Here is a 12,843-nt window from a genome sequence, read left to right as displayed (position 1 = left end):
TTTTATTTTAAATTACATGACACATTGTCTACCAAAAAAAAAAAAAATGTTTCCTAATTTTGCTAAATACCAGCAACTGGAGTTGTCTGCGGATCTACTGAAAAAAAAATTATATACAAAGAGAAAACCTTATATGAATGGTTTAAAGATAGTAAATATTGTCAGTTTAAAGATAGTAAGTTGTCGGTTTTAAAATAAAATCTTGTCTCCCCTTTTGTTTGCTACTTTCAGTGTACATCAGTTTGTCAACATCTAATACTATGCAAACATTTTGATTTAAAGAAACATTGTAGAGGAAATAGATTAAGAACTTGCACTTTGATGAATGATGTGACAATTATAACTGTCTTAAACTCTACTTAACGTGTTCAATTTTTATTTTCAGGTCCCCCAAGGAAAATGGCAGGTAGAGTACTTTTTGGTACTTTTCATACAGTCCACTGATTGAAAAGATAGTTTAGAAAATTCGGTAGCCCTAGGTCCAAGGGAGCATGGCTCAATTCTTTTATAACTTTCAAAATTAGCATCCATCTCCTTACAGATCGGGGGTTGGCAAACGTTTTTACTTACTTAAGGGTCAGTTAGTAAATATTTTAAGCTTTTCAGGCCATTTCTTCTCTGTTGCAACCACTTAACTCAGCCATCAGATGAATATAAATATAGATAATACACTGAAGATGAATGAGCATGTCTATATTCCAATAAAAATTTATGGAAACTGAAATCTGAATTTCATGAAATTTTCACATGTCCAAAATATTGTTCTTGTTTTTATTTTTTCAACTACTTTAAAAATATAAAATCTGTGAACTCATAGACCCTGGGCTGGATTTAGGTCGAAGGCTGTAGTCATAGACTGTCATAGACTGTCGACTGTTAAGTATTTGAGTTACACTTAATTTAAAACAGGACTAAAACCCACCAGTAATGTAAACACTCTCAAGGTACTATGTCTGTCATTCAATAATATAATCAAGTGTCACTTTAAGTGGTATATGAGAGGGAGAGAGCTGATCTCTGTTGTAGTTCATTTGCAAAAACAGCTGCTCTCTGGAATTTCTTAGAAAAGGCATAATATAAAAACATAGTCAATACCCTTTCTGGAGGTTGCTTGTCAGTTTTTGTTTTTGGATTCAAATTTATTTAAAATTCATTTTCTCTTACAAGATTGATATGTTTAAATAGAATTCATGAAGCAAATTTATGTGTAAACTATGGATGTGTTTAGATATACAGTAATACTACCTCATCGTAATATTTTTTATTTGAAAAAAGCTTTCTGACTTCCTCATTTTTATTTATGTTATTTAAGTAAGTGTTTACTAAGTGCCTACTAATTGGACAAACCCTATACCTACAAAAATTAATAACTCGGTTTATTTCCTCTAGGAACACAGAATCTAATGAAAAGTGCTTTCAGAGATCTGTCAAATTACTGGTTCTTTCTTATTTTTTCATTTTATTTTCTTAATATCCCCTTGAGTAATGAAAATGAGGATTAATATTCATTCTCCTTCTGGAAGTGAGGATATTTTGCCTAAGGCCAACAAACTGATTTGCCATAAGTTATATAACTAGGAGGTTTCAGATATTTTGATCAAGGTACTCAGAATTTTGGTTTCTGTATTTTAAGCGTATGTAAACTGTTCTGTGTGTATATGTTATAGGTATATGTGTTGATGATCAGTACTCAACCGAAAGGCCTGATTGTTTAGTTGTTGCCCTCCTGGCATGATTAGAATATTAAAACAACCCAAACTCTCATGTTTAACCCTGAGACTTTTGGTCAGGGTTATGAGAGTTTTTGGTCATGTTATGACCAAAAGAATGATATCCAGTGACTGAGTGCTAAGTCCTCTATAGGGACACAGATACCAATATGAAGATATTAGATTTTATGAGAGAATTATTAACCTAGGTTAACAAAATTGTTCAGTATTGTCAGTTATGACCCTGTTGATGGAATTGATTCCTAACATTTTGGTATACTTGTATTCTGGACTGTGGATGAATAAATGTGTGGAACAGAAATAGTCTATTTATATAATACATAACCACTCTCTTTCTCCCTCTCTGTAAGCATTTATATCCATATGGAATTTTTTATTTGCTTTGTACCTCTCCAGGACACATTATTTTAAGTTAGTAGATTACCCATTTGAAGCGAGTCAGTAATGCATCTGCCTGGTATACTTCAAAACTTCAGCTCCAGGCTTTGTAAGAAGAAATTTTATAGGATATCTGAGTTTCTCTGAAATATCTTTATTTTGGTAAAATGAGGAATGATACTATTATTTCTTACATTGAAAACCTGCATATGTCACACAGCCAATCAGGGCATTTGAGTTAAGAGAATGAGAAAGGATAAATTTCACCTCCACGTGATTGATGTTTCTGGAAATAGCTGTCAGAAAGAGAAATTTTCTTTTATATAGCAGCTGGGTTAGTATAGTTTAGAAGATGAAAGATGGTAATACAGTGGCGGCTGGTTAACTTGGAGGTGCTGAGTGTGGAGAGCAGACAGCTTTCTTTAATCAGATTATGTTTTGTCTTCCAATGTGCATTCTGCTTCTTATGTACTTCCTTGGGCTCTTGACTTTCTTTTATTCTGTCCCTCATCCTGAGATGTCTCTCTGCTATATTTACCATGCCAGAACTCAGTCTGTTTTGGGTCATAGGGACATTCTTGGCTCCGAAGATAGATAGTTTCCTGATACCTTCAGCATTTCTTTGAGTTCTCTTCCCAGGACAAAAACATGGTGGTGAATTGCAGCATATCTCTGAGGCATTTTATCTTTTTTAATGAATTTATCCTCGCTAAACAAGGTAGACTATAATAGAGGTGTTATTTTTATATGTCTAAGGGAAATGTTGGGAGGTGGATTATATTTTGTCAATAAAGGATAAGGCCAGTAATCTAACCCATACTGCTTAATTTGCTCAGATTTCTTGATCCAGGAACATTTCTCTTAATCTTCTCCCTGTGATATTTAAAAGTCATGAAAGGAACATGGTAGAGTCTCAGTGAAGCTCTGATTCTCCTTGTCTAATTTTCTGCATAGCATGGGAATGAACTCAAGTGCTAAGTGACACAGACATTTTTCTCCATTTTTTCCTTTATTAGTGCTTTCTGTCTTAGCATGAAATAGGTTGTGCAAAGACCCCAAGAAGCTCACCTTTCTGGAGATATAGTCATGGTCTATCCCAGAGTTTAGAAAGAGCATGCACTTCTTCAGGATTGGGTTCTGGTTATGAAGCAATATCTCTAAAATGATTATGCATTGGGCACCTGGATGGGTCAGTTGGTTAAGCTACTGCCTTCAGTTCAGGTTATGATCTCAAGGTCCTGGGATCCAGCCCCTCATCAGGCTCCCTGCTTAGCAAGCACTGTTTCTCCCTCTCTCTCTGCCCCTCCTTCTGCTTGTTCTCTCTACCTCTCTCAAATAAATAAATAAAATCTTTTAAAAAATGATTACTCAGATGTCACAAATGTATGAGGATAATGTATGCTTTTTAGGGTGAAAACTTTAGAGACTTTGGTATTTAGAGACAAAATTTTTCAGATTAAGTAGGGAGTATCATACTGTCATTTAAGTGGCACAAATTTAGTTCCCTTATCTGCCTGCATTAGTGAATAAAATTGACCTTTTTTTTTTTTTTTTTTCACAAATATTAATTGAACTACTATGAGCCAAGCATTGTGCTGGAGGCTTGGGACACATACTGTGTGGCAAGTTCTGACCAGTAGGTGTCTCTCTTACTGTTTTATTCTTCCTCAGGGCCATCATTTTGGTTATTTTAGCATATTTTTCTGAATTTATATCTTTACAAAAGAAGATCAGGAATTACCCATGAAGCAATATATTCTGACATGAAAAATTAAGAGACTGAAAGAAGTTCTAGACAACAAGCTGATGTCTTACCACTTTGTAGAGCATTAGGATGTCAAAATACTCAGTTACTATATTTAAAGCCCCCTAAACCACCCCATTAGAAGTGGTAGCTTATCAGATCTGGGAGGAAAACCTTGTGGAAGTTACTCAGATTAGGCCAAAAACATCAAAGAGGCTGGCTACTTGTATGGCTGGGGAGGGATGTCACTTTTGTGGTGTCCTCTATAGTTCAGGGTATGAATCTGCAGGAAGCAGGCTCAGGACAGGTCCTGTACTCTCAGGAAGGACAGGTCTCTTAAGACCAATTCATGCTTACTAAATCACAAGGTATGATGCATTGTCTGGGATGCCAACTGATTTATTTAAGGCAAGAGATCTGCCAACTGACCAATTATTGCATTGTCTGGCTTATGCATTCTTTCCCTACAGAAACTTCTGTAGGGACTTTGCAAAAGTTTCCTTTGCAAGCTTGAAATAAGAGAAAAGAAGTTGGGTGATTTTTTTTTTTTTTAAAGATTTTATTTACCCATTTTTGAGAGAGAAGCAGGCTCCTCACTGAGCAGAGGCTCCATTTCAGGACCCTGGGATTAGGACCTGAGCCAAAGGCAGACCTTTAGCTGCTTAACTAAGTCACCCAGGTGCCTGGAAGTTGGGTGATTTTAATGGCCAGTATCATCAAGACGTGCTAGCCTGTTGTGGCGTCTCCAATCTAGAGATCTCTTTTTATAAGGAAGCCACAATACATTGGCCTGAAGATTTCTACTAAATAGTGAAATAAATTAATTGACTAATCCCTTTTCCTAGACTCCATGAGCTCATTCTTATGTTGATACTTTTTGTTCAGATTTGTGAATACCTTAATTAGACTGTAGTTTTCTTTTTATATTCAGACGAGTTTAGATTTCTATTTATTTAGTAGGTACTGGGGGCCCCTCAGTGCCAGGTACCATGCTGAACACTGGAGATGGAAACTCAAGGAGAGACTGAAAGGCAGTCACTTTAAACAAAATCTTTTTACAAAATCACAGAAGCCGTATATTCTTTGATTATATATAATGATGTATAAGGAAGTTCAAAGGGAGAAGTACTTAAATTATTTGTATGCTTTGATTCGGGAGTCATTTTACTCCTACAGAATCTCTGAAGGAAGCAAATCGTTTCCATTGCCTGTCTTTCTTGAGTGTTTATCTTTGGGAAAGTAGTGTTCTTCTGTCTTCCAGAAGTATCTTGGTGTGACTTGCTGGGTCCACTTCTGATGGCTGTGTCTCATTACAGACTGGTGGGAAGCCAGGGTGATGACTAGAGCAAATGATGAATATTTTGAGCATAATGAATTTTTTAAGCATAATGAATCTTTTGAGCATAATGGATTTTTTGGGTAATAGTTTAAATAAACCTGCTGAGAGTGTAGCATAGTAGTTCAGAAATCAGGTGCTGGAGTCAGGGTGATCTGTGTTTGAATCTTGACTCTACCACTTACAAGTTTTAAAATTTTAGGCAAGTCTTGTAACTTCTTTAAAGCTCAGTTTCTTTAATAATAATCTGAAGATAATAAAACCTTCACAGGGTTATTACGAAGATTAAATGAGATAAAGCATATGAAATACCTGTCACATGGTAAGCACTGTTAAAATGTTAGTTTTTAGTTGTTAGAGAAATCTGAGAGTCTAGAAGGAGTATTTTTATTGGCTTAAAAATTTCAGTCTAGTGTCATTTCTCCAAAATGATTATTTAAGAAAATATCAAATGGCATGTCAACTACAATTTATGTATTTTTACTCTACTCTTTATTCTAAGAAATCTCTTTGTTTGCTTATGGAAAGGTAAATAGTAAAAAAGCCCAGTCTCAGACAGTTATTTGTTAGCTCACTAAGGTTTTATTCAGCTCATTAGTGAAGGAGCCAGTGGAAAAATGAAAGCTAGTTAGTAGAGCATTTGAAAAACAGAAATTTATATAGTCAATTTGGGAAAGGTTTAGGGTAGTAAAATCATAAACTTTGGAGTCATCATTGCTACCAGGCCAGAAAAACCCTAGATAACTTCTTAATAGTTTTATTACAGTTTAGTATCAAACTTTACAGGACTGTAAATTGTCTGGACTACCAAACAAAATTCCATCTCCTGAGAGACTTAGATAACTGTCATATTAGAAAACATTCTAGCATGATATTTAAAAAAAATCACAAGTCATTAATTTGCTTTATTTCCAAGTATTTCATATTTTCCTTCCCAATAACTATGTTTTAGTAATTTAGTAATTAAGCTTCTTCATTGCTTCAGGACCCACCTCTAATCGTGGAGTACATAATCTATACAACAACAATAAGAAAGAGAGATGAGAGGATTACCCCTTGTTGGATGTAGTTAGAAGATTTTGTTTTGTTTTTTTAAATCTGGGAAGAGAAATGCTAATAGGGAAAGAAGGAGGCTGGCTATTAGTGGAGAGGAACTGTTGGCTCTGAAGGAGGAAAGAAGCAGGGAGAAGAACAGGTTTACATCATATAATACAGGGTTGAGAGCTATGAACCTCTGTTCTCTCGGAAGCAGGAAGGGATGGCAAAAGGTTGTCCAGGGTCTGCAGAGAATGGTTGTGGAATCCATGCTTTTTGAACCTCCCCCAGCCCCCCATCAGGTGTAGTGTTTGTACTCCATGGTTTCAAAGCTCCTTTCTTTGTGCTTCCTTAGCAGGGCCTAATCTGTCCTCTCTTTCCATCCATAGTGGCATAGATGTTCATTATGCAGTTACCTTCAATGGTGAGGCTATCAGCAATACCACCTGGGACCTGATTAGCCTTCATTCCAACAAGGTGGAGAACCATGGTCTTGTGGAACTGGATGATAAACCCACTGCTGTTTATGCAATTAGTAACTTCAGAGATTATATTGCTGAGACACTGCATCAGAATTTTTTGATGGGGAACTCCTCTTTGAATCCAGATCCTGACTCCCTTCAGCTTATCAACGGTGAGTTGATATCCATCAAAAAGTCCTTGTACAGCTTTAGTTTCCTTTCCAGTATACTCTGGTGAAAACCCATTTCCTTAAATATCTGTGGTTCTGAGCATTCTCTAGATTGCATGAGAAAGGAGCCATCCTGGTATGAATGGAGCTTTAGCCATGCAGCTATTTGGGATAGATCAATCAGGAGCTCTTAGGAGTATTGGTAGACAAAAGGCCACAAACAGTGGGGGAAATAGGGAACAACATGGTATTTTATTAGAAATAGTTTAGGGAAATGGGAGCAGCTTATAAGAAAAAGAGAAGTAGAATCTGCAAGCATGAATTGGAACAGGTTATAGTGCTGCTGGGGCAACCAACACAGTAATTCTCCACAGGCAAATTGACTGGTGTTAAGACTTAAAAACCAGAGAGCAGGAGACAAAAGAGCAGCTCAGAGAAGCTCAGGGAAGATCTTGGTCAAAGAAGAACTGATACTGGTTGATAGGCAGAATCCCGGAGAATTCAGTCCTAAGTTTGAATTTGGATAACTGGAAAGATCCAGTTATGATCTGAAATCAAGGGTTCATCAAGGAGGGTTTGAGTACTTGGGATTTAGAGGCTAAAAAGGGATCTAGTTAATCTCAGACTAAAGTTTACTAAGAATCTGGTTACTGGGGTGCCTGGGTGGCTCAGTGGGTTAAGCCTCTGCCTTTGGCTCAGGTCATGATCTCAGGGTGCTGGGTTCAAGCCCTGTCTCAGGCTCTCTGCTCAGCAGGGAGCCAGTTTCCCCCCTCTCTCTGCCTGCCTCTCTGTCTGCATGTGGTCTCTCTCTCTCTCTGTGTCAAATAAATAAATAAAATCTTTAAAAAAAGAAAAAAGAGTCCGGTTACTGGTGTTGCAACAGTTTAACTCAACAGGGACATGATGTCCTATTAAATTACCTACTCCTTCATGTTTATTTCTTTATGACATCTTCTTTCATGGGTTGTTTAGCTTTTAAGATGTTCATGGAGTATATTTTACTGAAATGATTGCATGGGAAATGAACCAGCTACCAAACAGGAAAACCCATGAATGAGAGACAATACTAACAATGATGCATTTTTATAGTCTCTTTGATTCCCACATTTTCTTAAGAGAAAAGAATCTGTATCTTTTCAGGCAGTTATCACCTAGGCCTGTGTGTGTGTGTATAAATGAACAAACACAAATACAGACGAGAGAGAAAGAGAGAGAAAAGCTTTAATGAAATTTTACTATGTATAATTCCTTACTTCCTAAAGAAGATTTTTTTTGAGGGCTTCACTAAAACTTTAAATTGCTTTTCAATTATTTTGGCTGTGAGACTGATGTTTCCTTAAAACGATAATGTGCTGAAACAGAGCCCCAAAGTGGCCTGGATGTCATATGGGCTATATAGGACTTTGAAATGGAGAAACTATTTATTTATTTATTTATTTATTCATCTATTTATTTATTTATTTATTTTAAAGAGAGCATAAATTGGGGGAGAGGAAGAGGGAGACGAGGGCGAATCTGAAGCAGACTCCCCACTGAGTATGGGGCTTTATCTTACCATCTTGAGATCACGACCTGAACAGAAACCAAGAGCCAGAAAGCTTAACCAATGGCTTCTAAAGTGGAGAAACTCTTTCTTCGTAGATGATAGTGATAGTGGGCTATCAGTTCTAAAAGATGAAAGAACCTTTGTATTTTGGAGCAGTGCAGATATCCTGGGCTTACTTTCTCATATACTTCTTTCTTGTTGTGGAATCTTGTTGGAATACCTCAGCCAGATAAAATAGTGAAAGGAGGCTTGTTATAATCTGAAATTGCTGAAGTTCTTTTGGCAAAGCTGGTATAGACTAGCTGGTAGCTACCTAAGGGGACAGCAAGTAGGCAGAAGGTTCTAGAAATCTGGATATTGGGATCTGAGAAAAAAATGAAGCTGGGAGGTCATGACCTGAAGGAGATGGGAAACTAAACTGAGCAGAAGTTACTAACACCAAGGTTATTAACGAGGGTAGTGGTGGATGGCATGGAGATTAAGGTATGCAACAGGAAAAGTGAGATTGTTTAGGAAACTAAATCCACAAACAGCTTAGGAAGGTCTTCTTTTTATGGTTGTAGAGCTAACTTCTGCAAGGTGTCCTAAAAAGGAGTTTAGCAATTGAGAATTTCTAAGCAAATTTAACAAAACTTTAGGATATACAGGAGAAACTAATTCAGGTGTATTGATCTTTCATTAGATGTATGTTTCAGTTGCACAAAATTTTGTGTCTAAATCTATTTCTATTGTCATGCCAACTCAGAATTCTGAATGGCTGTTGCTTTCTAGGTAACCTGGTCATCATTTCTTAAAGATAGATAATCCTTGATCCATGGTACTTATTTTCTATAGAGGACAAGATAGCTGAATACACAACTGAAAAAGAGTTTTGGAAAATACTTAAGTCAAATAGGGGTTTTTGCTTCTCATTGATCCCTTTTAACAGCTGAATAAAGAGAGATTCTGCTTCTGTTTTTAGTGCATACACCAGATCAAATCGTGGCAATCCTTATTTTTCTTTCTTTAGCTTTTATAGATTCCCTTTCCCCTTCAGGCAAATCAGTTTCTTCTTTGTATCCCATACATTGTATATATGCCACTCACATCATTTTATAATTTGTATGTATCTCTCTGACATAGGGAATACTTGCATAGGAGAAGCTTGACTTTATTAATGTTTATAGTCTCAACTTTATCAAAGTCTGTAGTAACTAGCAAGGATTCAGTAAGCCTTTGTTGAATTATGTTATATATTCTGCTGTCTTACCTTTATTGCTCTTTAATATTGGTATAGAGGTAAACTCTCTGGTGTCCTAACCCATTTTTCAAAGATACTTTCTGTCAAAGAGGAAATCTTTTTTTTTTTTTTAAAGATTTTATTTATTTCTTTGACAGAGAGATAGAGAACACAAGTAAGCAGAGCAGAGGGAGAGAAAGATGCAGGCTCTCTGTGGAGCAGGGAGCCTGATGCAGGGCTCAACCCCAGGACCCTGGGATCATGACCTGAGCCAAAGGTAGCCACTTAACCAACTGAACCACCCAGGTGCCCAAGGAAATAATTTTTTATAATTCTTAGTATCAAGCAAATAAGTTGGAAGTTCAGTTTAACATCCTTATTAAAATGACCAAAAAAAAAAAAAAAAACCAACTTAAAAATATCTGCTTTACAGGAATCTTGAAAAGAGTAAATAATGCTTGAAGGAAGAAAAAGAAATAATATAGGAACGTCTTAAATGTAATAATGAGAATATTTTATTTTGGAGTCTTATAAATCAGATAGATTTTGTTAATACTAATGCCGGCAGACCAGGTTCAAGGACCCAGAGAGGGCCCCACAGTAACAGCCAAGAGCGTCCTTGGTGACATGCAGGATAAACATCAAGCACAAGCTGCAGGAAGGGAGAGAGCAGAGATTATTGAAGATATATATAGAGAGAGCAGATACAAACACAGTATCTGGGAAACTTGGAAAGGGAGACAGTTATGTCTTTACTTGGGGTCTGGGGTTTTTAGTGAGGAGTGTAGTCTGGTGTACATGTCCTCTCAGGCATGGGGAACCAGCTAGAACAAGGACAGTGTTCCAGGTGTCCTTCATGAGCCTCCTATTCCTGGGAGCCAGGAAGTCTTGGCATTGAGATGTTTGGTGCCTATGGTCTGGAATACACATACGATGGCCTTGTCACGTCATTCTCCCATGGCCCTTCCTTTGATGTTATCTGTTGTCCTGGAAGACTCTAAAAAAATCGTTAACTTCTTGTCCCTTACAAGGAGGACATATACTGTTCCATGGGGCATGTGTAAAGTGAGAGTACAGGTCCTAGTAAGAACAGAAGCAGGAAAAAGAGGAAAAAGCAGATTTTTATGGAGTCTTTCAGTTTCCCTATCTCAGTATAAGTAAAATATCTGAATAAAATAACAACACTTTATGGGGCACCTGGGTGGTTGAGTGGGTTAAGCCTCTGCTTTCGGCTCAGGTCATGATCTCAGGGTCCTGGGATCGAGCCCCACATCTGGCTCTTTGCTCAAGAGGGAGCCTGCTTCCCCCTCTCTTTCTGCCTGCATCTCTGCCTATTTATGATCTCTCTCTCTCTCTCTCTCTGTGTGAAATAAATAAATAAATAAAATCTTTAAAGAAAAATTAAGAAAAAACCCACCATTTTCTAAGCAAGTCTCCCTTATCTGTTGTGCCAAGATCTAAACTATTAAAAAGGAACAGCCTGGTTTTTAGTTGTCCCTGAAGCTCATATACAATATTGCCTCAACTAAAAATGTTCTTTCTTCAGTGAGAGGAGTTGTACTTCCTGAAACTGAAGACCTAGTTTGGAACACCCAAAGCTCAAGTCTTCCGTCAACCCCACCATCCATTCTGGTAAGTATGTTTCTATGTTTTATGCCTAGAATCAGGCCTTCAAACTTCTCTTCTTTATACACTCACCTGCTTACTTTGGCATCGTGAATTTCCTGAGCTGTTCCTATTTCAAATATTTTCTTACATCATCCTTGGAACATTATTCACAGTTGTCAGCTCCAGAGTCCGAAGTATTGGTTCAGAAAATTTAAGCCTTCTGCTGTAATTAAATGAAGTCTGCACTGGTTAATTGCCAAGCTCTACATGTGGTATAAACCTTACTTATGGTTTATGATTATTTGGTAATAATTAAATTATAAGTACCTACTGAGTTGTTCTCTAAAAGTTACTCAGAAGTAGTTTTTATAGCCAAGACTATAAATCGATGTACATAGGTACATAGAGTATAGATTTGTGTTCTGAAGATTGTATTGAAGAAAAATGTCAGACTCCAAAGCATATAGAATAGCGTGTGTATGGGAGAAAGAAAGAATAAAAATAGCAGCCAGCCGACAAATGACAGGGATTCAAAATCAGGACTCCTTTTAATCTGTACCGAAAACATTCCCATTTGCACAGAAACATCATGGAATGAATGTTCCTTTTTGTTTTTACCACCCAGCTCTCTTGGGTGATCCTTTATCCCCTTCAAACCCCTCCACTTGTCACTTCACCCATAGAGAGGCATCTAGTACCCCGAGACATGCCCTGGGTACAAAGCATTTGTGAATCTTTTGTTACCACATAGAGTAGGGGGACTCCCTTCTACATTCCCTACTCCTATTCCCCTGAGACTTTTCTGTCTCACAGACGCTTTTTTTTTTTTAAGATTTATTTATTTATTTGACAGAGAGAGATTACAAGTAGGTAGAGAGGCAGGCAGAGAGAGAGAGGAGGAAGCAGGCTCCCTGCTGAGCAGAGAGCCCGATGCAGGACTCGATCCCAGGACCCTGAGATCATGACCTGAGCCGAAGGCAGAGGCTTAACCCACTGAGCCACCCAGGCGCCCCGATCACAGACGCTTTTTAAAATACCTGTTTCTTGACTTTAATCTTGCAATGAACATTTGCAAAGTTGACCCCAAATTCACTTAGCCATTAATACAAGCAGCCATTTCTTATACTTCATTATAGAGCAGCTCAGTATTGAAATGTGATGTCATTAGAAATACTCCTTTCACTGAGTTCCATATTGGAGAAAGAAGGTAGTGGGGATTGACACTAGAAATTACATTATTTGGTATTTATTTATTCAATCACTTATTCATTCCTTCAAAAGTATTTATCATGTGCTTTTCACATGCCAAATGCTGGGGAAACTAAGGTGAATAAAGGTGTGGGTTTGCCCTCACGAAGTTTCCAGTCTGGTAGACAGACTTTTCCACAGGTAAGGTGATGCAGTGGTAGGAGTCCATCCTGAATGCAGTGGCAGAGGATGGTGATTCGCTGTAAACATGGCACCACTAGTCTTCAGTCCTCACCCTATTCGTCTCAGGCTTCTCTAACCACAGAATGATGTTGTAAAGATAGGAATTTCTATATGAGCCAGAGGTTGCAAGCTGGAAACCAGCCAGCTGGATCCAGCTGTAAGCATGTACTTTGGAGCCAATTTTT

The 12,843-nt window shown here is 37.5% G+C and overlaps 1 protein-coding gene across 1 annotated transcript in view; it reads left to right on the top strand.

Annotated features, from left to right (window-relative positions):
• IMPG2 (interphotoreceptor matrix proteoglycan 2) overlaps positions 1 to 12,843 on the top strand; it is a gene marked incomplete at its 5' end in the record, with an annotated part of 86,024 nt that overhangs the window by 40,583 nt on the left and 32,598 nt on the right. Inside the window, 3 exons of the mRNA XM_082696192.1 lie at positions 386 to 406; positions 6,613 to 6,857; positions 11,166 to 11,251. Of these exons, the coding sequence (XP_082552318.1) occupies positions 386 to 406; positions 6,613 to 6,857; positions 11,166 to 11,251 (352 nt within the window). The remainder of the gene's footprint in view (positions 1 to 385; positions 407 to 6,612; positions 6,858 to 11,165; positions 11,252 to 12,843) is intronic.

This window comes from Mustela nivalis, assembly GCF_964662115.1.
Source record: "Mustela nivalis genome assembly, chromosome: 1".
Lineage (NCBI taxonomy): Eukaryota > Metazoa > Chordata > Mammalia > Carnivora > Mustelidae > Mustela > Mustela nivalis.
Note: the sequence above shows the minus strand (reverse complement) of the source record. Positions and strands in the feature narration are given on the sequence as shown.